The 25,918-nt window shown below is 53.6% G+C and overlaps 2 protein-coding genes across 3 annotated transcripts; both read right to left on the reverse strand.

Moving 5' to 3' along the window:
* Positions 1-13: 13 nt before the first annotated feature.
* LOC132595073 (neurogenic locus notch homolog protein 4-like) lies at positions 14-1,286 on the reverse strand (the record flags this gene model as incomplete). Its single annotated transcript, XM_060293182.1, has 3 exons — positions 1,158-1,286; positions 465-562; positions 14-296 (listed from the first exon to the last, which is right to left on the reverse strand). Coding segments are annotated over exons 1-3 (466 nt in total), but the record flags the coding sequence as incomplete, so codon positions are not given.
* Positions 1,287-1,523: 237 nt separating this feature from the next.
* Positions 1,524-22,486, reverse strand: LOC115849383 (neurogenic locus notch homolog protein 4). Of its 2 annotated transcripts, XM_060293181.1 has the most exons (27): positions 22,279-22,486; positions 21,397-21,478; positions 20,918-21,210; positions 18,972-19,319; positions 18,750-18,872; positions 18,407-18,643; positions 18,134-18,289; positions 17,480-17,674; positions 15,699-15,812; positions 14,508-14,621; positions 14,299-14,421; positions 13,287-13,446; positions 12,489-12,634; positions 11,976-12,128; positions 11,636-11,753; positions 11,310-11,397; positions 10,796-10,949; positions 8,932-9,116; positions 6,716-6,968; positions 6,354-6,466; positions 4,857-5,380; positions 3,902-4,285; positions 3,618-3,793; positions 2,856-3,075; positions 2,595-2,676; positions 2,358-2,496; positions 1,524-1,843 (listed from the first exon to the last, which is right to left on the reverse strand). In XM_060293181.1, the coding sequence occupies exons 1-27, from the start codon at positions 22,343-22,345 to the stop codon at positions 1,524-1,526; spliced, it is 5,067 nt and encodes a 1,688-aa protein (XP_060149164.1). In that variant the 5' UTR covers positions 22,346-22,486. The 2 variants fall into 2 exon arrangements, with proteins under 2 accessions (XP_060149164.1, XP_069900870.1); XM_070044769.1 differs by lacking the exons at positions 1,524-1,843; positions 2,358-2,496 and having other exon boundaries at positions 2,850-3,075.
* Between the last annotated feature and the right edge of the window lie 3,432 nt (positions 22,487-25,918).

Genomic DNA, 25,918 nt, shown 5'->3' on the forward strand with positions numbered 1-25,918 from the left:
GACAGCGTCCGGCAGCGCGGCTGAGCCCCGCCCCCATGCGGGGGCACGCTTCCTGATGCAGTCCGCGCGCGCTGCAAGGCGCCGGCGCCGCGGCCTGGCGTCGCTTTGTGACGAGCTTCCGGTGGTCCCGCCCCTTCCAGCAGCGTCAGCAGATCCCAGTGGTTGCGCTGGCGTGCGATGTCCCCGGGCGCTAGCCCGGCTTGGTCCCGCAGCCCTCGGGCGGCTCCCAGCCCCAGCAGCAGCTGGGCTACCTCCATGGCTCCTTCTCGGGCCGCCAGGAACAGCGGCGTCTGCTCCTGCCCGGGAGGAAACAGCCAGCGGGGGCGGTCAGGGAAGGCCGCGCCCACAGGACTGGCCCTCCTATTTGACTGGTGGTCCCTCCCCCTTCAGGTTTTTCGGAGTTCCGGCGCTTTGCACCTCTCCCGCGTCAGCTTAATTGTTGGGGGCCCGCTACCCGGTCTAACCCTGCCGTCCAGTGCGTCTTTATCGGCTCCGGCCTGGAGAAGGGAGCGGGCGGCCCGGGCGTTGTTCACGGCGGCGGCCCAGTGCAGCGCGGTTTTTCCTAGGGCACCACGTGAGAGGTTGTTACCCCGAGGCTGGGGGCCCGACGCCTGGGTTCCTGTTTCCCACGGATTCTGGACTTGGGGGAAGGGCTATTCAGCCCGCCGGGTCCCTCAAAGGCGGAAGCGTTGCCCGGGTGACCGCCGGCTTGCAGGAAGCGTTGCCCCAGTGACGTCACCGGCGCGCGGGAGGGACAATGGGGCATTGTTCTGGGGTCAATGGGACCGGCAGACCACGTCCCTCCCACGAGACCCCCTCCCTTCTCACTCTTCCGCCATCCTAGTTCCCAGTGGACTGGGGGGGGGGGGGGGGTGTGTGTGTGTGTGTGTGTGTGTGTGTGTGTGTGTGTGTGTGTGTGTGTGTGTGTGTGTGTGTGTGTGTGTGTGTGTGTGTGTGTGTGTGTGTGTGTGTGTGTGTGTGTGTGTGTGTGATGAGGGAAGACTCACTTGCTGCCTACTGCCACCGGACTGTGCAGATTTACCACCTTGACAGCAGGGTGGGAGGGAATGCCCCAGTTTCCAGTTGGTCCCTCTGCTTCTCACACCCCATTTGCTCAACTTCTTGATAGCACAACATCAACTTCCCCAGATCCATACCCCATTTATCTCTGGCCCCCACATCTGCTTGGGCTGCAATCAGTTCTTCAACCAGGTCCTCAACAGCTAGCCTGGCGGCCAGCATCAGGGCTGTGGTCCCATCCTCTGTCCGCGCATCTATTGCAGTCTGTCTGCTGCGGAGTAAGAGCTGGGGCGGGGTGGGGGTGGGGCGGCAGAGAGGGCCAGTGACCCTTGGTATATCTGAACTGCTAGCTAAGGTTCCTCACACTGTTAAGCACCTCCGAATCCATATTCATCCATCTGTTCTTGTTTCTCTTTCAGTCCCCAGTCTCACATCACCTTCCTCTCTGCCAGACCCAGAGGATGCTATTGCCCAGCCTTACTTGCAAGTTTGTCCCGTTTCCTTTAGCAGCCCCAGTGTGCACTGACCTGGCAAACCTCCCGAGCATCAGCGGCCACAGCGGTGTGAAGCGGGGTGCGCCCTGCCCGGTCTGGCTGGTTGGGGTTGGCTCCTGCCTCAAGGAGGCGGCGGGCAGCAGTTGGCCGGGAGAATCGAGCAGCCAGGTGCAGGGGAGTCTCCCCAGTGCCCACGGTGTGAACCTGGGGACAGGCCCCTCCACCCAGCAGAGGTTCCCAGGGCTCAGGGCTTCCCAGCCATGTCTCCTGATAGGTCCTGGGCTCCACTCCCCCACAGCAGACTGCTGACATCAGGGGTGTCACCCCATCTGTGGGTGAGAGACATGAAGAATGGGAGACAACTGGGGAAGGGGGAGAACATGGAGGCTCAGGGAGAATCACAGCTTGAGGTGTCAGGAAGCCCAGCTTGGGTTCTTGATTTTGTGTGGCTTTAGTCAAGTGACTTTCTACTTTGTTTTTCTCTGGGCTTTGGTTTCCTCATCTGTAAAAGGAAGCATCAGGCCTTAATACTCTAACATTCTAGGGCCGTGATTCTCAAACTTGAGTCCTGGATCAGACTCACCTGCAGGGCTTGTTAAAACACAGATTCCCCAATATTTTGAATTTCTGAATCAGTAGCTCTGGAGTGGAACCTGAGAATTTATATTTCTAACAATTTCCCTGGTGATGCTGATTCTTCTGTCCTGGGACCACACTTTGAGAATGGCTGTTGGAAGCACTCACTCTAATATTAGTTTCTCCAGTTCTGATATCAGAGGACTTTCTGATTCTAAAAGGGTCAAAGGGAGTTTTCATTTTCTTGGTCTGGGGTGGCTCACATACCAGGTCCACGGGTGTCCACATCAGGGACATCCATCTCAGAATCCTGGGGAGGAGTCAGCATGGCTGCCTGGGGGAGCTCCTGACAGTCACTACTCAGAGGCCAGAGCTGGCACTTGGAGGGTGAGGCCATTTCTTCAGCCTTGGGGATCAGGACAAGCAAGGATCAGTGAAGGAAGGTTGACTTGTCCCTTCAACCCCTCCGTCACTTTAGGACCATTCCTGCCCCAGTGCTTTCACCTGGTCCGCCTCTTCTCCTTCCTTGGGGCCCGAGCACATCACAACTCCATCCTCATCAACTTCTGCCTCTGGTTTCAGTGCCCTGGAAGGGGATGGGTGGGTAGAGGACCTTCAGGGTCCCTAAGATTTCCAGCAGTCTTCCCACCCCTCTCCCCTTCCCGTGTCTTCAACTTCTGCATAGCATCTCTTATTGCTTCTGATCATAAATATCTCCACAGGAAAGAGTCCCCTCCCTGAGCCCCAGTTCTTTCTCACTCTCACTTGAGGCCGATGCTGTCCTCGCCCAGCGGGGGCCGGCGTCGGCGGGGAACTGGCTGAGTCTGAGACCTTCGAGTGAACCCAGGGGGCAGCCAGAGGGCCCCATGCTCTCGGCGCTTCCGGCGGATGAGCTGGAGGACGAGAAGAGCCCCGAGGGCCAGGAGAAGCACCCCGGCCACCGGCGAGCACAGTACAGGCCAGGGAAGCTGGTTGGCGGGCGGCTCTGGTGGAAGAGACACAGTCAGAAAAAGAGGCCATTCCTGGTGAGGCTGGGTACTCTGGTGAGACCTTTGGACAAGTGCAGTAACCTCTTTTTGCCTCAGTTTCCTCAACTGTAAAATGGGAATAATAACAGTACTTGCCTCATAGGGGTCGTTAGGAGGATTAAATAAGTTAATACTGTAAAATGCTTAGAGCAAGGCCTGGCACGTAGTAAGTGGTATATAAGAGCTATTATTCTCTCATGTGCTATGAACTGTTGATACGGGGATGGTTGGATACTCTCGGCTTAATAGAATAGACCAGAACCCAAGGTTTGTGGGCGGTCTGTGATAGAGGTTAGAATAAAGTACTGAGGGAAGTAAAGGAGATTGCAGAGCAAATGGGCCATGAGGAGATCTAGCTGGAGAAGAACGTTAACAAAGGTAAGTCTCCACAAAGAACATTTGGGGTTCCAGTGCTTCTGTTTCATTTGACTTCATTGCTGGTTGCTGGCGTGAAAACTGGCCTGGGAGCAAAGTCAGGGGAAATGACGGGGCCACCTACCGGTGCCTGCACGAGGGTGGGCAGCCAGCAGGGGTCCTGGCAGTAGGGGCTCCAGGGCCCCCACTGCGGCCATCGCAGCAAGGAAGCGGAGCAGGAGCCCAGGGTCCCAGGGACAGCGGGATGCAGGATGGTCGGGGCCACAGTGGGACAAGTCCACATCCATCACCACCACAAACCTGCGGGGAAGGCACCTCAGAGACCCCTCGGTTGGTCCCTGCTTCCCTTCCCTCTGCTGGTTAAAAACTAATGTCTGCCCCCTCTTCCCCGCCTCCCAGCCTTCTTACCCAGTGCTGAGGGAGTCCGTCTCCTTGCCTGTAGGCTGTGTTTGAGGGGTTGCTCTCTCATGGTGAGAGGGGTCTGGGGCTCCTCCTAGCTCCTCTTCGGCCTGGGCTCCAGGATAGGGGTACACCATGTTCCTGCCATCCCTATCTTTCCTTACCCAAAGCCCTACCCTCAGAGTCAGGGACAGCACCCGGGCCAGGGCAAGCAGCTGCTGGTCCAGGGTTGAGGGGCTCAGCACCACCAGCAGGGCCAGGGAGGGCCCCCACTCCGAATCCCCGTCTTCGGGCCTGCAGTCGCCCCCATCCCAGCCACATTCTGCAGTGTTGCAGCCCTTCTCACAGTGTCCATTGTGGAAGTGATCACGGCAGTACTGGTCATAGGCTGGACTGTGGGTTGAGGAGACGGGGACTCAGGACCCCCAAAGAAACCTGACTTCCTCATCCCAGAGAGGATTCCTGATACTCCACAGCCTCTAGGGCTCTGGTTGCTAAGTGGGGGCAGCTCTGGAGTAATGGGCTTAGACCCCGAATGGTAGGTAGTCCAGACACCCTAATGTCTACTGACACCTTTGTTTCCTAACACTGTCCCCACTCTCTACCCTCCCAAACTCCTGTCTCCCTGAAGTGAAGCCCTTTTCCCTCAGGGATGCTGGTTGCTAGGGGAGATACTCCATGGCAACAGGGCTTAGAGAAGCTTGAGGCCAGAGATCCCACAGCTCTCAGAGGGTAGCTCTGAAAGAGGCAGCGCCCTCTTTCTTGGTCCCCACATTAAATATTAATGCTGCCCCATTCCTCTGGGTTGGAGTCTAGCGTCTTATACCCCTAATTAGCAATGGTTATTAGGGTGGAAACTCCCTGAAGCTTGAGGCTGTGGTCATGCTGTAACTCAAGAGATATCTATGTCCTTCCTTCTACCCTCACCCTGCCCCCGTCCAGCCCTTCAGGGTTTCAGACTCACGTGCAGGCTGGAGGAGTCTCACAGTCATAGCCGTCAAACAAACACTCTTCAGAGTCACACTGTGGATGGCACTGCCCATCCCGGAAGAGAAGCCAGCACCGAGAATGAGAGGGGCAGCCCTTCCAGGGGTCTGGGACCCCCAGGGAGCAGTCCCCACCATCCCAATTTCCTCCTGGGCCGCTGCAGCCAGCGTCGCAGGCCCCATCTCCACTTCTGCCCTCACATCCCTTTGCTCCAGGCCTCTGACACCGGGGCCCTGGAGAGCTGGGAGGGCAGGAGCATCGAAAGCCTGGGCCCCCCAGCCCAGGGGTCTCTGAGCAGCTGCCATTGTGTAGGCATGGAGAAGGAGGGCCACAGCCTGGAGGGATGGGTGGGGTCAGGCAGTCAGGGCCCCCATAGCCACTGAGGCAGGCACAGCGGGGTGGGAATCCAGGCTTGTGGGAGGGCAGACACAGGCCACCGTGGTGGCAGTGATGGAGACCGCAGGAGGGGGCTCTGTGGCTGCAGGTGGGGCCTTCAAAACCCTGCGGAGAGGAGGAGAGAGATTGGGGGAAGGACCTTGTAGTATTCTCCCCACCTCCCCTTAAGCTAACCCCTGCATTAAGATAACTCAGAGGGTCCTAGATTCTCATATCTGGAAGGGGCCTCAGAGAACATCAAATTCATCATTTTACAGTAGTGGAAACCATGTCCCCCCCCCCTTTTTTTTTCACACAGTGACATATTGCATAGTGGGGAGAATGGATGAAACACAGCTGTTCGCAAGAACGTGGGTGAAAGAATGAATCTATGTACATGTATAACTGAATCACTTTGCTGTATACCTGAAGCTAACACAGCATTGTAACTCAGCTATACACCAATTTAAAAACAAAACAAAACAAAACAAAACATGGGTGAACTGTCATCATGATGTGAGTCCTGGAAGACGAAACTGTTAACAGAGTAATAGTAATTGAACTAATACTATATTATCTTGATCCTTAGAGATAGGATTATGTACTTTCTCTTCCTCTGGAAGGGGAACAGGATACAGGAGGACATAAGTACATGGAAGTTATTATTAATATTGTAATTCTTGTTTTAGGTTCATGGGTGTTATCTTGTAAGGATAATTAAAAGAAGGCAGTACCTAAACTAATGTTAGTTTGTACGTTAGTGTATCATGAACCAAGGCTTAAGACGAACCCACTTTTATGCATCTGAGGTCTATAAACAAATACACACACGGAGTTAAAAGAACTTATCCAAGCTCACCCAGCTGGCCTTGGGGACCTTCCCTTAGGCAGTGCCCGTGGTTTCTGAAAGTTCCATTCATGCTACCACCTGATCCTGCCTTTCCCCACGACTGCTGCTGAGAACCACTTACCACTGTGGACATGAGATGGCTTTCTCCAATAGTTGCCACTCCAGTGCTCCCCCAGGTTCCCGGCTCAGGCATTCTCACCTTACGTCAGCATTGGGGGCAACAGAGAAAGCAGCTTTGTGGTCTCTCACCTGGGGGCAGTGGCAGGTGAATCCTGGGGGTGGTCCTGCTGTGGCCTCACAAGACCCTCCGTGGGAGCAGGGCTGGCTCTGGCAGGGGTCTAGCTCCACTTCACACCACTGGCCTGTGGCAGGGGTGGGGTTAAACATAACACTCTGTTTCAGTCGCTGCCTCCTTGCTGGCTCATTCCTGGGAGACAGCCCAGCACTAGCCGCACAGGCAAAGGGGTGGTGGGCATGTTCTCTGGTGTGGGGTTTAGAGGCAGGGGGATGGACCAGGTGACTAGGCTGCCTCATGGGTGGGGATTGTCTGGGTTTCCATGGTCAATTCAGCTGTGCCCAGAAATGCTCATACCCCCTCTCTCGGACCTTACCTGTGTGTCCAGGCAGACACTGGCAGTAGAAGGCATTGGCCAGAGAGTGGCAGGCTGCAGTGCCTGTGGGGTTACAGGGCTGGTCCAGACATTCATCCACGTCCCCCTCACAGCGCAGCCCCACAAAGCCTGGAGGGCAGGCACAGTGGAAGCCTCCAGGTTTGGGGGTGCACGTTCCATGGTTGTGACAGGGCTGGGATTGACAAGCGTCAGGTTCCTTTGAGCAGTTCTGTCCACTGTAGCCTGGTGTACACTTGTAGGCAAAGGGGGTCAGACAGGGAACCAGTAAATGAGCCCATCCTGGCACTCTGGGGGACCCAGCTCCAGGTAGTTTGCCAGCACCCCACCTTCCAACTCAGAGCATCACTCAGCTCACCGTCCATCACAGCCACGTGTAGCTTAACCCTTGTACCTCAACTCCACGTGATACACAATTATTTGATAATACGCAACTTAACCACTTCCCAGTCCCAAACAATCTCTTTGATTCATTGCCAATAGATATAGCTCCGATTTTGAAAAATCCTTCTTCCCCCAGCCACACACCCACTGGGTTCGCTCATGCTTAATTAATTTATAACCATTTATTGAACGCCTGCTTTGTTTTGTGCCAGGCACCTTTTCAGGCTCTAGGAATATAGAGAAAATTAGAACTCATCCCTGCGTCTATGAAATTCTCAGTCAACCAGAGGAGAGACAGCTAGCACTGATTGCATAATTTATATACATAACCTCATAAAACCCTCCTAACAACCCTCTATATGGATCATCTCATTTGAGTCTCACTTTGCAGAAAAGGAAACTGATTCCTTGAAAGATGAGTGACTTGCACAAGCCACACAGTTGGTAGGTGGCAGAGCTGGGATTCAATGCGTCTACGACTCCATAACTGATGACCTTAACCATTTTCTGATTATCTCATATCATTTTGCTAGTGAGAGAAGAGTCATTGATGAGGTCTGTATCATGTGCCAAGTTCTTGCAGGAGGAAGGAGAGTATGCAAGAATGGAGTACCAGGAAGACTTCAGAAAAATGGAGGAAAAGGGATTCACAAAGCATCCGAGGAATGGCCAGAGAGCCGGAAGAAACAGACGAGAGTCGTGCTTGGAAATTTCTGGAGGAAGGAGTTTCATGAAAGAGGAAATAGAGCTGAGTAATGGGTACACGGGGGTTCACTACTGATCAGTACGCTGCTTTTGTGTATGTTTGAAAACGCTCGTAATAAAAAGTTAAAAAATAAAATTTAAAAGTTAAAGAAAGGGCTTCCCTGGTGGCGCAGTGGTTGGGAGTCCGCCTGCCGATGCAGGGGACGCGGGTTCGTGCCCCGGTCCGGGAAGATCCCACATGCCGCGGAGCGGCTGGGCCTGTGAGCCATGGCCGCTGAGCCTGCGCGTCCGGAGCCTGTGCTCCACAACGGGAGAGGCCACAACAGTGAGAGGCCCGCGTACCACACACACAAAAAAAAGTTAAAGAAAGAGGGCGGTTAAAGGATCATGCCTTCTATCCAGTCTCGTGTTTGTGAGTACAGGGATCAGGCTGCTTGGACTTGAGTCCCAGCTTTGCCTTCCCGTCCTGCTCAGTGACCTGAACCACCAAGGTAAGGCCCTGACCCAGTCTGGAGAGAAGTTAGGGACATTCCCCTGAGGCAGACGCCTCCTGGGCACCATCCAGTGGAAGAGGGGTGAGGAAAGCCCCCAGAGAGCCGGTCTGGGGTGTAGGGAAGTCAGCTGCAGGTTTGTGTTGCTGGAGCAGGGTTAGGGGTTGGCGGAGAGAGGTGAGGCCTGAGAGGCAGGCAGGGCTGGGTCGTGCCGGGCTTGGGACTTCACTGCGAAAGAGGTGGGCAGCCACTGAAGGGTTTTAAGCAGGAGAGTGACAGGCCAGCTTAATATTTTCAACGGAGCACCCTAGTGGTGGAGTAGAGGCCGAACCTTTAGGAGGACAAGTGTGGGGGCAGGGGTGACACTTAGGAGGCTGATGCAGGCGTCCGGGCGGAATGCAACGAAACTCTGGACTAAGGCAGTGGGATGAGGGTGAAGGGGCAAGGACAGAGTTGAGAAATATTCAGGAGGTAAAATAACCTGACTCGGTGGTTGGTTGGATGTGTGGGGTGAATGAAAAGAAGATGCCCTCTCCCCCTCCCCTTTCTGCCCCATGACTGCTGTTGCCCACATCCAGCCCAAATTTGTCTTCCCCCACCTCCTCTAGACCCTCTCACCTGGCAGAAATAACCATTAGGTTGGGCCATGCAGGTGGCCCCGTGCTGGCAGGGCCTGGACTCACAGGGGTTCACCCTCTCCTGGCATATACTGCCTTGGAATCCAGGGGGACAGTGGCAGAAATGGGAGGGGCCGCTGTCGATGCAGATGCCTCCATTCTGGCACACGGAAGAGACTTCTGTGCCTGGGAAGAGAGACACACAGGGATCGATAAAGCTAGGTGGGGTGGAAGGATGCTCAGGGGCTCCAGACAATGAGCAGAGAGGTCCATGGAGGGGCCACTGACATTCCTGGGGTGGGTGGAGGCCACTCGGGGCCTGAGGAGTCAGTAACTCTTGACCCTGAAGAGATTAAAGCATCAAGTTCCCGACATGGATGGACCTAGAGATTGTCATACTGAGTGAAGTAAGTCAGACAGAGAAAGACAGATATCGTGTGATATTGCTTATATGTGGAATGTAAAGAAAAGGGTACAAATGAACTTATCTACAAAATGGAAATAGATTTACAGATGTAGAAGACAAACTTATGGTTATGAGGGGGTAAGTCGGGGAGGGATAAACTGGGAGACTGGGACTGACATATACACACTACTCTATATAAAATAGATAACTAGGGCTTCCCTGGTGGCACAGTGGTTAAGAATCCGCCTGCCAGTGCAGGGGACACGGGTTCGAGCCCTGGTCCGGGAAGACCCCACATGCCATGGAGCCACTAAGCCTGTGGGCCGCAATTGCGGAGCCTGCACTCTAGAGCCCACAAGCCACAATTACTGAGCCCGCGTGCCACAACTACGGAAGCCCACGTGCCACAACTACTGAAGCCCGCGCGCCTAGAGCCCATAGTCCACAACAAGGGAAGCCACCACAATGAGAAGCCCGCGCACCGCAACTAGAGAAAGCCTGCGTGCAGCAACAAAGACTCAATGCACCCAAAAGTAAATAATAAATAAATTAATTAATTTTAAAAAATCGATAACTAATAAGGACCTATTGTATAGCATAGGGAGCTCTACTCAATATTCTGTAATGGCCTATACGGGAAAAGAATCTAAAAAAGAGTGGATATATGTATATGTATAACTGATTCACTTTGCTGTACACCTGAAACTAACACAACATTGTAAATCAACTATACCCCAACTTAAAAAAAAAATCAAGTTCCTCCTCCTGCCTGTTTTGTCAGAATGGAGAGAAATATCTCTTCTTTGGCTTATCAGGGCATTATAAGCAACTATATTCTTGGCTTTAAATGTCTCAAGCAAGAAAGAACTCAAGAGAAACTTCAGGTGGGGACACCTGAAGTGGCTTAACTAATGGTCTAAGTCCATCCCCTGGGTTTTGCATCCTCTGATGTTCTCTCACAGTGATTCCCATCAGCCATCCCCTAACCTCAGAATGGTCTCTTTCCTAAGTGCTTCTCATAACAAAACTTATTTGAACAAGAATGGTATTCTTTTACCCAGAGGTTGGCATAACATCCAAGTGAGTGGGGCATGGTGAAGTGTGTTGAGTGTAGCTGGTTAAGCGTGGTTCACTCTAGTTGAGTTATGATGGTAAAGACAGTGCTGAGTTGTTCCACGCTGGATCACTGGGTTATGTCCCTGGTGATTGTGTTAAACTGGAGTCTGGTTGACTGGGCTGGGTGGTGTTGCTTGTGTTGTGTTGAACGTGGTGCTAGGAGTTGAGTTGTGTTAGGCTGTCCTGGGTGTTGAGCTGCAGCATCAATAACAGGTTGTCTGTGTTGCTTTGCCTCTTGGTCCACTGTTTGTCCAAATGCTGTGTGTGGATGTCCTTAGGGGTGGGGTAGAGGAGGACACTCTTTTGCTCTTCATCTGCCCCATAGTCGGTCCTGGGTCAGTACCTTGGCTCAGAGCAGCCTTCTGGCAGGAGGACAGCGGTAGGTTGCAGAGAGGCCCAGTCCATCCCTGGAGGCACAGGCACTGGAAGGAGGGCCCAGTCTGGAGGCAGTGGGAATTGTGTGGACAGGGCTTCTGAGCGCATGAGTCGATCAGCGTCTGAGGGTTAGGAGGGAGCGTGAGGCAGGAAAGAACACCAGGTTCCCAGGCCTAGAGATGGTCCCCTGCCAGTGTCTCAAAATCCCTTACCCTGAAAACTCCCTCCTGAATGGTCTGGGACTAGGTCACCCTCCCTGGATTCCTTGGATACCCACAACCCAGAACAGTCGCTGGGATCAGAAATCCTTTCAGTGAACCATACAAATCTCAAGTTAGACCTCAACTCCTAGACTTCCACACCTCCTTTCACGTGGATACCCCTCCTAAGCTTCCCTGCTGTCACCTTTTAATACCCGAGGCCCTCTCACTAGAGCTCTCCTGCCCCTCCCTCCTCAGCACACCTGGCTCAGTGCCCCTCACCTGGCAGCTGCCTCCTGTGTAGCCAGGGGGACAGAGGCAGCGAGGACCCTGAGGGCCGTCTTGGCAGGTTGCCCTGTTCCTACAGGGGCTGGATAAGAAAGAGAGAGGGCACAGTAGGAGGAAGGCCCAGGCAGCAAGGGGAGGGAGTGTGTGATGTGGTGGCAGGCAACCACTGGGGAGATGGGAAAGTAGGAGGGAAGGCAGAGTGAAAGGATGTGGGACGTGGGATGAGAGGCAGCATGGCGCCCCAGAGGAGATGGAGAGGAAGGGTGGTGAGGGCTCCCTCCCTCCCTCCCTCCCTCCAGGGGTCTCTGTGCCCTGCTCACCTGTCCGCACAGCTGGGACGGATCCTTCCCTCGCAGCGTGGGCCCTGGAAGCCCGTGGTGCAGAGGCAGGAGTAGGTGCTGGGCCTGTTCACACAGGTGCCCCCATTGAGGCACGGTGCTGGAGAGAGGAGGCTGTGAGGGGTTGGGTTCCTTGCCTGTAACCTGGCCTGTGGCCTCAGTCACACCACACACGGGGCACCCCCCCGCCCCCCCGCAACTTCCCCACCCAAACAACGGCTCACTGTGTCCAGTTAATTTTTTTTTAAATGTGGTACAAACATACCCTGACCAGTTTCTCCATCCTCCTGTGGCCCAGACCCAGGGCATGGTGGGCACTCACCAGAGGCACAGTGGTCAATGCTGGTCTGGCAGCGGAGCCCGGTGTGGCTCAGAGGGCAGGTGCAGGAGTAGCCCCCAGGGCTGGGGCTACAGGAACCACCGTTGAGACAGGGCCCTGAGTGACAAGCTGTCACCTCCTCGCTGCAAGTGGGCCCTGAGGGAAGCGGGTGGGGTCTGAGAAAGGGAAACCTCCTTTTCTCTTCTTTTCCTGCTCTTCCCTTTCCTTCCCTTCCTCACCCCCATCCCCCAACCTCTTTTCTTTTCTCACCACCTCTTACGTCACCCCGTGGGGCACGTGGGATCTGAGTTCCCTGACCAGGGAGGGAACCTGCACCCCCTGCAGTGGAAGTGTGGAGTCTTAACCACTGGGCAACCAGGGAAGTCCCAGCCCCTGCCCAGTTCTTCTTGGTGGTGACTGAGACCCAGAGCCCTTTGGACACATGTCTCCACTGGCCTTGCCCTTGATTTAGATGGTGGTCAGCCCAGGGTATACACGGTTTAGGGAGCACCTCACCTGTGTAACCTGTGGGGCAGGTGCAGTTGAAGCCAAAGGGTTGGGGGTGGCAGGTCCCTCCGTGGGCACAGGGTGTGGAGACGCAACCCCCCAGCTCTGTGTCACACTCCGGTCCTGTCCAACCCACATCACACACACACGAGGATCTGGTCATAAAAAGAAAGGGGGGTTTTCTCTTCTCCCCTCCCCGTTGGTCAGACCCCTATGACTTCTTCTTTTTTGGTCCTGGGACTCTGGCCCCTTTCTCAGCGTCTTTGCTCTCAGCATTGTCCCCCTTCTGCCCTACCTGCCCCACTCATTTTCTCCAACTAGATCTATCTATCTGTCTATCTATCTATCTATCTATCTATCTATCTATCTATTCATCCATCCCTTCTATAACTTGTTTATTGTCTGTCTTTCCTCATTAGAACCAAAGCTCCATGAGAGTAAATACCTTGTCTCTTTTGTTCTGTGTTGCTCCCCCAATGCCTGGAAATGTATCCACACATAGTAGATGCTCAATAAATATTTGTCTAATGAATGATGAGATGAATTGGTCCTGGGATTTAATACTCTTCTTTCTGCTTTGACCTCCCTAGTCCTCTGTTTCCCTCTTTATTTATGAACTCTCCCCTCATTGGATAACACTCACCAGTCAAACCCTCTCATTGGTTGTGATCTCAGAACTTTGCCATCTTCTTCCCATTCCCCATTGGTCATTTCCTACAGACTCACCCCTCACTGGCTCTTTTCTCCTGCCTTAGCTGAGGAGGACCCAGAGGAGACTATGAATGGGGAGGGCCTGGAAGATGTTACCTCTGGCAGTGCCCATGGTGGCAGGTGCAGTCGTCTTCAGCTGGGGCACAGCCAGGGCTTCCACTGGGGCAGAGGCAGTGGGTCTCTTCCTCCGGATCCTGGCATCTTTGCTTGGGCTGGCACAGGTTGGGGGCACACAGGGGAATTTCACAGAGATGACCTGGGGTGGGGAGATTGGTCAGAGAGAAAACAGAGTCCCTCCCTGTCCTTGATGGGGCCAAAGGCCGCTTCTTATGCGTGACTTGCTCACTCTTCATGAACCTGTCCTTCAGTGGCTCCCTAATGCCTCAGGATACCAACTTCTTCAGAATGCCACATGGGGTCCTGCATGCCATGGCCTTCCTACCATTGCTATGTTTCTGACCTTCGCCCCATTGTAGCCTAAGCTCTGGATGTCCTACACTCCCTTAAGCAGGGTGTGCTTTTCTTCCCTCCGTGCCTTTGCACATGCTGTTATCTGCAGTTAAAACGCGCTGCCTAGCATTCTGTCTTGACAAACTCCTACTCAGTCTTTAAGACTCCGTTCAGCCATCTTTTCTCATCTCTAGTCTGGGTTGGCCAGTCCTTTGTGTTCCTATAGGATCCTGTGCATTCCTCTCTCAGAGCATGTCTCTGGGCCATAATCACCTTGTTGGTCTCTCTACAGTAGATTTAAATCCACTTGAGGATAGCAACTCTTGCTCAACTTAGTGTCTGTGTCTGGCGTAGTAGACACTTAATAAATGTTTGCTAAATAAGCAGATGAATGGCTTGCCTTTGAACCTCATCCTCTGCTCCTGTTCCCCAGTCATGCCACTCATGTTGGGCCTGATGTGGGTCCTACAGTAACACTCACCCTCAGCTCCTGTACGGTTGTGCAGGTTTTGCACTGCATAAATTTAAGGGATTCCATTCGCATTCTGTTCTCACATCCCAATGCTCAAATACCCATCAGTGACCTCTACTGTACCCCAAATGGACTCCAGTTACCCCAAATACCCCTCCAGTTCTTTCCAATGCCTCCCCTGCTGACCTGTAAAGCCAGATGGGCAGAGGCAAAGGAAAGCTCCTGGGAGGTCAAGGCAGCTGGCTCCAGTGGGGCATGGGCCACTCAGACACTCGTCCACCTCCGCCTGACAGCGTGGGCCTTCAAAGCCTATGGCACAGCAGGAGGGTCAGGGACCTGCACGGAAGTCTGCGCCTGCCCTCACTCTCACCTCCAGAGTTTGAGCCCCAGTTTACCTGGGAGACACTTGCAATGGAAGGATCCAGGCTGGTCCTGGCACTGCCCACCGTTGGCGCAGGGAGAGCTTCTGCACTCGTCGATGTCCTCCTCACACCGGGGGCCAGTGAATCCTGGTGGGGTTGGGAGTGAGAGGGGAGAGATGACCAAGGTCTTTTTTTTTTTTTTCTCTTCTTGACTTTCTCTAGATCTATGAGGGAGTTTGTTACAAATGTTTGAGCTTTACAGGCATGATTTCATGGATTCAAACAAGAAATTAGGAGTTAACACTGGTATTTAACCTCCTCTTTACAAATACAGCAATAACATTGCTACAAATTGCAAGGGAGAGAATCTTGCTTCAAATGGTTTGGTTTGGGGTTTCGTCTAAATGCGTCATTATATAATGAAGGCACCAACATGGGAGCTTCTCGAACAGTGATTTGGATTTCAGGACGAAATAGAGCACAACTTGGTAACTTTAGTCTTTATATAAATAAGGCATAACTGGATATGTGTACTAATGCTGAAAATACATTTTATCAAAAGAATAAATACAGGTCCTGGCCCTTTCCCTTGCTAGGAAAGGTGAACCTGGAGGACTTCCAGAGAAGACACCTGGGACAGGTGGAGATGACAGTAGGGTGATGCATAAAGGTGAAACAGCCACCTGCCAGCCGTGTGACTTTGGGCAAGCTACCCAACCTCTCTAGGCTCCACTTTATTCCCCCGTAAAAGGGAAATGATCATATAAACTACTCATGGTACCACTGAGAGAATTAAATGAGATAATGCCTGAAAAGTACATAGCCAAGTGCCTGGCTTAGAGTAAATATTCAATAAACATCAGTTATTATCATAACAGGGAATAGAGGGATGTCCCGTGAAGCTGGAGAAGGAAGGCCTGGGGCGACTTTCCCTGCATCCGTGGCGAACAGTGCCAAGACCAGCCGGGGACCCCCGGCATGCAGGGGGAGAGTACAGAGGACTCTGCAGGAGGGCTGGAGAGGAGGGATATTTGGGTGACTTGGCAGGACAGAGATGAGGGTGGGCGAGTAAGCAGGGGAAGATTTGGAGGACGTAACAGAAGAGAGTTTGTAGAAGAGAGAAGGAGTTGGAGAAATGGGGCGCTCCTCGGTCTGGCCCGAGAGAGCTTCAAGAGGCCACGGGCGATTGCTAGGCTGGAACCGTGGAGTGGAATCTGCACTCACCGGGCCGGCAGACGCACCGGAAGCCATTGAGCAGGTCGTGGCAGTCAGCCTGGTTCAGGCAAGGGGCAGAGGCGCACTCGTCTGTCTCTACCTCACAGAGCCGCCCTTCTAAGCCTGAGGAGGGGTCAAGGGCGAGGCTCAGCCAGGCCAGCCTTGCCTTAGCTGCTCACCCCTTCTGTCCAGGAGGCCTGGGTTCTAGAACCAGCCCTGTCCCTGACCTGCCCTGTGCCCCAGCAGGCAGCCTCTCCCAGAAGGCCGTCTGCGCGTGGGTTGGAGAGATGAACCCGAGGCCCTGCTACTCTGCTGTGTTTGGCTCTACCCCCCTCAGGTGTGAAAGCTCAGGGAGCAGGGCACCTGCCGGGACATGTGGGAGGGCTCTGGGGAAGTGCCTTTTGGGGCCATTCCTCTGTGCAGAGAAGGCAGGGCTCACCCGGGAGGGCTGACCTGCCTGGAGGTCCTCGAGGTACCAATGTGACAAATGGGCATCTGCTTGGAGGTGGTTCACTCCTCTTGTTCTACCTGGGCAGACCTCTGTGCCAGGGAGACCAGGCATCCCCAAGGTGGGGATTTGAAGGGCGTCTGGGGACCTGTGTCACTGCCATACTTGTCCTGCTTCTTCGACCTCCTCCCGGTCCTCACTGTCTCACCCTGAACTGAAGCTGGACCTCGGCTGCCTCCCTCTTCTTGCCTGGGGAACCTGCCTCTGAAGCTCCTTGAGATCTACAACCTTGTCCCTTGGATTAGTGGATAGTTTTCTCAGCATTTTTCTTTGGATGCTTCTCAGCTTAGGAAAGCTGTGTAGTATAGTGGGTAAAACTATCAAAGCTCTGGGGTTGAATCCTGGCTCTGCCACTTACTAGCTGGGCAACCTTCAACAAGTCACTTAACCTCTCTGTGCCTCAGTGTCATTTATAAAATGGGCATAGTAACAATGCTGACTTCATAGGGTTATTGTAAAGATTAGATAATGCGTGTAAGACGCTCAGGCACAAAGTAAGCTGTTATTTTCCTGGTTTTATTCAGCTCCTTGATATTGGCTCTCTCACTGTCTCCCTGGGGAGATGTTTACCCCCCTTAAAACTAACTTGTAGGTAGGTGCAGCCTTGCAGCGTTCCTTTCCCGTTGTACCAAATTCAAGCACACAGACCCTTTGGGATTTTTTTTTTTTTGCGGTACGTGGGCCTCTCACTGTTGTGGCCTCTCCCGTTGCGGAGCACAGGCTCCAGACGCGCAGGCTCAGCGGCCATGGCTCACAGGCCTAGCCACTCCGCGGTATGTGGGATCTTCCCACACCGGGGAATGAACCCATGTCCGCTGCATCGGCAGGCGGACTCTCAACCACTGCGCCACCAGGGAAGCCCGACCCTTTGGGATTTTAAACGTTTACTTTCAATCTCTACAAGGGAGAGGTTCTGTGATTAGGATGAGCATTCTGGGTTGGCATAAGCAGAGGCTGCAGCATGAAAAGTTTATTCACTGCTGCTCTGCTCTCCCTTGATGGGCCTCTGTGTACAGTGGACCAGTTTGTGTACCCTGCGGTGTCTATGAAATGAATGCAGAGTTGGGCAGTGCACAGCCTCACTACCATCTGTGGCAGTCCTTCTCCCAGGGCCCGTCAGTTTCCCAGAGTTTTCATCTGGGGGGTGAGGAGAGGAGGAGAAGCATTCTTTGCTGTCTGACCCCTACCGGCCTGAGGCTATCTGTGCCCTACAGGGGTCACGTCCAGTGGGTTCGGGATTAGTCTCCCGTCTCCTCTACTTGAGGGCCCACTCAGCTGGTACCTGGTGGGCAGAGGCACTGGAAGGTGGCGAGCAAGTCCAGGCAGGTGCTGCCAGGGTGGCAGGGCTGCGACAGGCACTCATTGTGATCGGCCTCGCAGCGGGATCCCGTGTAGCCAGGGGGACAGAGGCAGTCAAAGGAGCCGGGCGTGTTGAGGCAGGAGCCGCCGTGTTCACAGGGACTGGGGCCTTGCTGGGCTAGGAGGAGAGAAGATCCGGGGGTCCGCAGGGGTCAGCGGTGGAAGGGCGAGGAGGCCAGAGTGGCAGGGAAGGTGTGGGGACCCTGTTTGTGGCTGATGAGATCAAAGTGGGCAAAGGGATTGTGGCTTTAAAATGGAGGAGGACTAAATGGGGCCTCGAGGGCTGAGGATTGGTGAGAAGACCGTGTAAGGCAGAGATGCCAAAAATGGGCAAATTCAGGAAAAAGAGATGTTTACTTATTTACGTGGCCACCGTGTGGCTTGCGGGATCTTAGTTTCCCAACCAGGGATCGAACCCAGGCCCTTGGCAGTGAAAGTGCGAGGTCCTAACCACTGGACCGCCAGGGAATCCCCAAGATGTTTATATTTTTAATTTGGAAAACAATTGGCCTGTTTCCCTCCTCAGTGCAGAGGCTGTCTGGGGGCTCAGAGAGGGTCTCATGTGGAGGTGCCTCACCCATCTGACACTCGTCCAGGTCCTGGTGGCAAGTGGGCCCCGTGTAGCCAGGCTGACACACGCAGAATGTGGAGCCCCTCAGGGGGTTGGTGTTGCACTGGGCTTCCCGGTGGCACGGCTGGCTCAGACACATGTCCTCCATGTGGCACAGGAGGCCTGGAGGGCAGGGTGGAGGCGAGGCTCTCAGAGGCCACTTGAAGCTCCCAGCTCCCCTCCTGGTGCTTCTGTCACGTACCATCTCCACCTCCCGCCTCCCTGTACCCCGTGTCACACCTGTGCGGCCAGGTGGGCAGAGGCAGGAGAAGGAGCCCACACGGTCGATGCAGGTGGAACCTGGGGCACAGGTGGCGGCAACACAGTCGTCCAGGTTCTCCTCGCAGCCCGTGCCCCCCCAGCCGCTCACACACACACAATGGAAGCCGCCAGCTGAGTTCTGGCAGGTACCCCCGTTTCTGCAGCGAGGGGGACCCTGAGCCTCACATTCGTCCACATCTTCAGAGCAATCCCAGCCTGCCAGGGGGAAGGGGACAGGTGCTGGAGCTGGGGGCCCTGTGAGGAGTGGGGAGAAGGGCTCCACTGGGCCACTGGTGCTATCAGCTTGGCCGAAACGACTCACCTGCCCAGGCCTCTGGGCAGAGGCACGTGTAGGTGCCCAGCCCATCCTGACAGGTGCCCCCGTTCTGACACTGGTGCCCGACACAGTCATCTGGATTCACCTCACAGCTTGGGCCTGTGAAACCTGACAGGGTCATGCGATCAGCTGAGGGAAGGGGACCCATGGGAGACAACCTCCGTGCCCAGAGAGAGGGGCTGCAGGAAGACCCCTGCGAGGACACACCTGGGAGACACAGGCAGAGGTGGAAGGTGGAGTCTCTCCCTGGAACCACTTGACAGGTGCCCCCACTGGGACAGCCCCTGGGGGGGCAGGGTCCTGGCCGGAGCTCACAGCGTGGACCCCCCCACCCAGCAGGGCAGAGGCACTGGAAGGACCCCAGGGTGTTATGGCAGGAGGTGCCCTTGGGGCAGGGTCCTGGGTCCAGGAAACACTCGTTGACATCGCGTTCGCAGGCATGGCCCTCGAAGCCAGGTGGGCAGCGGCACTGGATCTGGGGGTATGTGGCCAGACACACCCCTCCGTTGACGCAGGGGTTGGCTGAGCAGAAGTCCCGGAGCTGGCAGTGCTCACCTGAGGCAGAGGACGGGGGGGGCATTTTCCTAGCGCTGCACAAATTCCAGCTCCTCTGAGATGACCCAGCTCTCACTCTGGATTATCTCTGTGTCGAATTTCCATATTTTCTTCCCTTCCCTCCCATACCCTCTCTGCCCTATTCCATCACCCTCACTTTTACCATTCTTTGGGAGGGTTATATCTGGAGTGACCACATTTTTCAAGCTGAAAACTGAACATGTAGCTCTTGGTGGGAGTATTGTGAATCAGCCCTGCTTGGGAAAATCTGGGACGGAGGGTTCCTTTAGTGGTGACCTTGGTGGCGAATTAGAAAGCATGCAGCCTCTGCAAGCAGGAGACTTAGCCCTTTGCCTTGCCCCCCGCCCCCCCCGCCAGCTGTGTGCCCTCGGGCAGTCATCTTGCCTCTCTTATCCTGATTTCCTGATCTTCAGGTGGGTGTAATGGTCCGGATAACGATAAAGAGACTCACTTCACAGCCGTGTGCACCAGTGGGAATGGTGGCGCTGGCGGCGGTGGCGCTGGTACTGAGCTAAGTAAGCACTTCCTGAGTATCGCCCCCTTTCTTCCCGACAACAACCTTATGAAGTGTGGACGTCGGCTGACCACCGAGGACCCAGACAGCTTAAATATCTCATGCAAGGTCACATGTCTAGTCAGTGGCAGAGCTGGCAATAGACCCGAGGAGGGGGCCGCCCGGAGCCCCTACTCTGAAGTACAAGGCGTGGCAAGTTGCCACTGACCATCCTTCTTGTCACATACGCTGGTCTCTCACACCCGGTCTCAGGCCCCGTTGCCTCAGAATTTCCTCGTCAGTTAAGACATCTCCATGTCCTGGGCCCACCCCAGGTGCACCAGGGCAGGCTCTCTGGGACAGGGCATCGGTCTTTTTAAGGCTTTCCAGGTGACTGCTATGCCTACCTAAGTTTGAGAATCTTTGTCTCCAGTCCACCCCCTCCTGGATGCACCCACATCCCAAGCGCTCTCTGACCTCGTGGCCTTTGCTGCCTGGTCCAGCCCTCCCCATCCTGGTGAGGTGTTGTGGAACCTTTCCGTCCAGGGCCTCGCAGCTCTGTCCAGGCACCCCGACCACTTCCTCATGGTAGCACACCCTGCCCATCGTGTGTCCTGCTCTCTCGCTCCAGGGCTGCACCCACGTCCCGTCACACCGCCCACCACTGCAGTCTTCCCGGGTGACAGTGTGGGCTCCCGCCACTCAGAATAGAAGCCATTCAGGTGCTCAGAATGCAGAGTCCTGGAAGTCCCCTGCTGTGCTAGGCATTAAGCCTCTAGCTAGTGGACCGATGGGAGGTTGAGGGGCTGGGAGAGGGGTCAGGTTGGTGTGCGAAGGGAGCTGAGGCGGTAGCTATTTACCAGCTGGCTTGGAAACACCTCAACATCTTCGCAATCGGTACTATCCTGTCGGTGAATGTCAATCTTGGGTAAATGGTTCACCAAGAATTGGCTTGTTGATTCTCTCGGCCTCTCTCCTCAAAGGGCTCGCAGTCTCTCAGGCTCTATTTCCATCTTTCCTACCTCACAGCCCAGCCCGTTGCCCCTGCCTGTCCCCCTTCCTCGCCGCCCCCATCAGTGCTCACCTGTCCATCCCGGCATGCAGGAGCACTGTGGGCGGCCCGAGGCCTGGACGTGGCAGCGGCCCATTTTGGAACAGAAGGAAGAACAGGGGTCCTTGAGCTGGGCCTGGCACCTCTCACCAGTGAAGCCAGAGGGGCAGGCGCAGAAGAAGCTGGGGGCCGAGGGAGAGGGAGGGCTGGGGGGGCTGGGAAGGGTGGGAAGCAGGGCTTGACAGCTGCCTCCATTCCGGCAGAGCTGGGCACCCTGGCAGGGGTCCGGAAACTGGCATGTCTCACCCAGGAAGCCAGGGGCACACCTGGGCAGGGGAGGAGACAGGAGAGCTTACTTCCTGGCCCTCTGCTTTCTCTCCTCCCTCCCTCCTTTGCTTTCATTTGTCTCCCTTCATCTGCTTCACCTCCTCCCTTTCTCCTTCCTTCCCATTTCTCCCCGTCCCCTCCTCTACTCCCCTTCCCAGTCTCCCACTCCCACAAGGTACACTCACTGGCAGGTCCCTTGCCCCTGAGATAGGCTCAGGCAGGTGCCTCCATTGGCACAGGGTTCTGGGAAACTCCCGCACTGCAGCCCTAAAGATGGAGATGAGGATGAGATGGGAGCAGGTAGCATTACGCTCCACTTTTCCTCCCCTGGATGCCCCGGAGGGACCTGCCTGCAGCAGCCCCGCACAGGTGCTCTGAACCCCACCATTGCCTGGATACTCTTGTTCCTAACCCCCACGTGGTGCTCACTCCCAGCCCCCCAGATCCCAGGCCTCTCAGTTACTAATCCCCACCCCTCCTTTCCTGTTTATTCTCTGGCCTCCCAAGTCTAGCTTCAGGCTCCATCCCTCGGAAGCAAGACAACAGGAATAAGGAGGGGGGCGCTGAGGGGACTCCTGGGAGGTGAATGGCTGAAACATTGAAGGGATTTCCTCCCGGAAGGGCCCAGCATTGAGCCATCGGGGGGTGGGGACAGCTGGACCAGGAAAGGGACTTTGTGGGCCCTTGACCTTCCCATGTCTCCATCTCCTGTTCCCTCTCATCTCTTCCCCTAGCAGGTGGTCCCTCTTTTCCCTCTCTTCTTCCTAAACGTGACTGTAAGAGCACGCTGTCCCCCAGTTCCAGGGCCAACTTGGTTCTCCCTGGGGGTGGGCACCTTCTCGCCCATCCCCCCTACCGTCACCACCCCTGGCACAGGGCCCATAGCCTGGGTCTGTGTAGCTGCAGGGGCAGAGTTGTCTCTCCCTGCCGGCAGCCCCATTTGGGGCGTGAGAATCTTCTCCATCCAGTGTCGCCTCAAAGCATGCAGATTGACCCTCTGTCCTCAGCCCACTGGACATCCTCCTAAGGAAGGTGGGTCCCCTCACTTCTCCCACCCCACGCCTCACCTCTGGTCTGGACGACTGACTGGCACAGCAGCAGCAGCAGCGGCAGCAGCAGTGAAGGGGGCTGCATTCCAGAGCCCCTGCCCAAGCCCAGATCCCCCCTGCCTCTTCCAGTGGGACCCTCAGAGCCCTCACTGAGGCAATAACCACCCACTCTGCTCCCACGGCCCCTTCTTCCTCCTCTTCGGCCTGCTGCGAACCTCACGTCTGAGCTGTTTCCTGAGTCACACAATGTCCTGGACACCCTAGTGATGGGGGGGCCAGAGTGGAGGAACATTGAGGGGGATGAGGGAGGGGCCTTCTGTCCCTGACAACCCCTGGGGAGGTGGCGAGGAAGGACAGTGTGGCTGGAGTGCAAGTGATAGAAGGGGGAACGGGGCCCCCGGGAGCAGTCCCAGTCCTTCTGTTGTTGTTGTGGTCTCCCCTTTCTAGAGGTGGGAACTGCAAGGTGGCTGCCCTATGCCCTGGGGGCGGGGTGGGGTCAGGACCTGGAAACAGAGGTGTGGGGTGATGAGAGATCTCCTATTCCCCTTGTCTGGAGAGGATGCTTGTTTTGCGAGGTCAGTACAGATGTTTCTCAGAGAATCTGCACGCTTCCACCCACTCATCTTGGCAGAAGGAACACAGGGGACTTCTGGGTCTACCCTTGGCCCTTGCTGGGCTGTTAGATTTCTCCTTCTGGGAAATGGAGAAAATGCTGGGCTGGTTTGGGGGGAACTGTAGGCCTTCTTTTGGAGGGGAACGTGTAAGATCGTCATCAATGATAAATGAACATTGTCTCCACTAAATTTTGCAGTCTGGATTATCCATAGCGAACACTGCATTTGTGTGGGTTTCCCTCCTCCCATGTCTCCCTCCCTCCACCGCAGAGGTCCCTGGGATGCAAGGAATGCCAGTCACTGAATTAAAAATTGGAGTAAATAAAATCAGAAAAGAGAATGCAGGGCCCTGACTCGTTCAACCTTCTTGAGTCAACCCAGGACAGCTTTGGGGTCAGCCACACACCCAGTTCCTCTAGTAGCTCAGAGAACTGAGAGTCCAGGGTGGTTAGAGGTGTCAGCAGCAGCTGTGCACAGCCCCAGCATTGGTGCACCCTGAGTGCCTTTCCACGCCGATAAGTATACTTTGCCAGCACAATTTTTTTAAATTACTAACTTTTTATTTTGAAATAATTTAAAACTCACAGAAAGGAGGCAAGAATACTAAAAATTATTCCAGGATATTCTTCACTCAGATTCACCAATTGATATCATTCGACCACATTTGCTTTATCATTATTTTTCTAAATACACATTAGTATTTTTTTCTGAACCATTTGAGAGTAAGTTGCACACAGTATATCCCTTTCCTCATAAATACATCGGTGTGAATTTCTTAAGAACAGGAACCTTCTTTTTGTTTTTTTCTAGAGATTTTATTTTTTCTAAAGAAGGTTTATTAATTAATTATTTTTGCCTGCGTTGGGTCTTCGTTGCTGCACGCGAGCTTCCTCTAGTTGCGGCAAGCGGGACTTTCTCCTCCTTGCAGTGAGTGGACTTCTCATTGTGGTGGCTTCTCTTGTTGCGGAGCACGAGCTCTAGGTGCGCAGGCTCAGTAGTTGTGGCGCACGGGCTTAGTTGCTCTGAGGCAAGTGGGATCTTCCTGGACCAGGGCTCGAACTCGTGTCCCCTGCGTTAGCAGGTGAATTCTTAACCACTGCAGCACCAGGGAAGTCCCAAGAACCTTCTTTTACATAACCACAGTACAGCTATCAAAATCAGGAAACTTAGAGTGATACAATACTATTAGCTAATCTACAGTCCATGTTCAAAATTTGCCAATTGCCTCATAATGTCCTTTATAAAGTTTTTTTTTTCTTGGTCCAGAATCTAATCTAGGATTATGCATTGCACTTATTTGTCATGTCTTCTCAGTCTCCTTTATTTTAATAAAATAAAAGGATACAGTTCCTTAGATTTTGTCTTTCATTATATTGATACTTTTGAAGGATACAGTTCAGTTACTTTGCAGACTGTCCCTAAATTTAGGTATGTCTGCTGTTTCTTCAGTTTATGCATTTCTGACCAGGAATACCACAGAAGTGATGTTGTGTCCTCACTGCAACACACCAGGAGACACGTGAGCCAACATCATTCTTTTTTTTTTTTTAAATTAATTAATTATTTTATTTTTGGCTGCATTGGGTCTTCGTTGCTACGTACGGGCTAATTGGGGGCTACTCTTTGTTGTGGTGCATGGGTTTCTCATTGTGGTGGCATCTCTTGTTGTGGAGCACAGGCTCTAGGCATGCGGGCTTCAGTAGTTGTGGCTTGTGGGCTCTAGAGCACAGGCTCAGTAATTGTGGCCCATGGGCTTAGTTGCTCCGCGGCATGTGAGATCTTCCTGGATCAGGACTCGAACCCGTGTCCCCTGCATTGGCAGGCAGACTCTTAACCACTGCACCACCAGGGAAGTTGGAGCTAACTTCATTCTTAATGGTTGCCTAGTATTCCACTGTTTGGTGAACTCTAGTTCACTGAAATCAGTTTCCTATTGTGGGGTGGCACTTAGGTGGCTCTCAATCTTTAAAAATATGAGAAACTATGCTGCAATAAATATTCTTTTTTTTTTGCAATAAATATTCTTGAACTTACATACTTGAGTGGTTGTCTAGTTATTTCCTTAGGCTAAATTCCTAGAAGAGAATACTGAGCCAAAGGGTCAAAGGATATACTTAAAATTTTTTTTTGGCTTTGAGAAGAATTAGGACATATATCTACTTGTAAGTCTCCTCCATTTTTCAATACAACATATTTTAAACATTCACTGTAGTTAAATACACAGTGTCTAGCACTAGTTACATCTTTCTAAAACTACAGTCATTTGTGACCACCCACACCATACCTGCACACCACAAGTACTATAATATGTTTTATATATTTAAACAGTCTACTCCCTTTTTTTTTTTTTGGCTTTGCTGAGCAGCTTGTGGGATCTTAATTCCCTGACCAGGGATTGAACCTGGACCCTCGGCAGTGAAAGCACCGAGTTCTAACAATTGGACCACCAGGGAATTCCGCCCATTTTTAAACTTAGGTTTTAAAGGGAATCTTTTTCTGTCTGATTGTAAATAGAGAGTAGGCATCAAAAACTTCAGTGAAAGCAAAACAATGTTAGTAAATTCCAGACTGATTCTCTTCCCTGCAGAAGGAGGCTCCAAGTGAGGATAGACTTATTTTTAAAGCTTTTGGTACCTAAGTGTCATTCTCCAGAAAGCAGTGCAGGACTTTATATTCTTGGTAGTAGTGTCTGCACATGCCCTTACTCTCACCAACCCTGAGAATCAGGGTCGCCATCTTCCTGACCTCACACCTTTTGTGGAAAAGTAGGCTGGGGCACTAGGCTGCGACTTGAGAGAAAGAAGAGGAAATGGTAACGGAGACAGAGAAGGAGTGGTTAGGTAGCAGGGGAATCCAGAGGGTGGTGGGCAGAAACTGAGTTTAAGGACAATGTCAGGAAGGTGCAGAGCCCACTTCGTGCCTTATCTCTGCCTAAGATCTTGGGTCAGACAATGATTTCTTACATATGACACCAAATGCACAAGCAACAAAATAAATTGGACTTCATCAAAATTAAAAACATTTGCTCTCCAAATGGCACCTCA

This window comes from Globicephala melas, unplaced genomic scaffold, assembly GCF_963455315.2.
Source record: "Globicephala melas unplaced genomic scaffold, mGloMel1.2 SCAFFOLD_84, whole genome shotgun sequence".
In the NCBI taxonomy this organism is placed as follows: domain Eukaryota; kingdom Metazoa; phylum Chordata; class Mammalia; order Artiodactyla; family Delphinidae; genus Globicephala; species Globicephala melas.

Coding starts and splice junctions, on each gene's coding strand:
- LOC115849383 (XM_060293181.1), bottom strand. CDS start 22,345: ATGCAGCCCCCTTCACTGCTGCTGCCGCTGCTGCTGCTGCTGTGCCAG. Junction 12,635..13,286: donor CACCATGGGCACTGCCAGAG/GTAACATCTTCC, acceptor TTTTATGACCAG/ATCCTCGTGTGTGTGTGATG. Junction 3,076..3,617: donor CCACCCTCGTGCAGGCACCG/GTAGGTGGCCCC, acceptor CTCTTCCACCAG/AGCCGCCCGCCAACCAGCTT.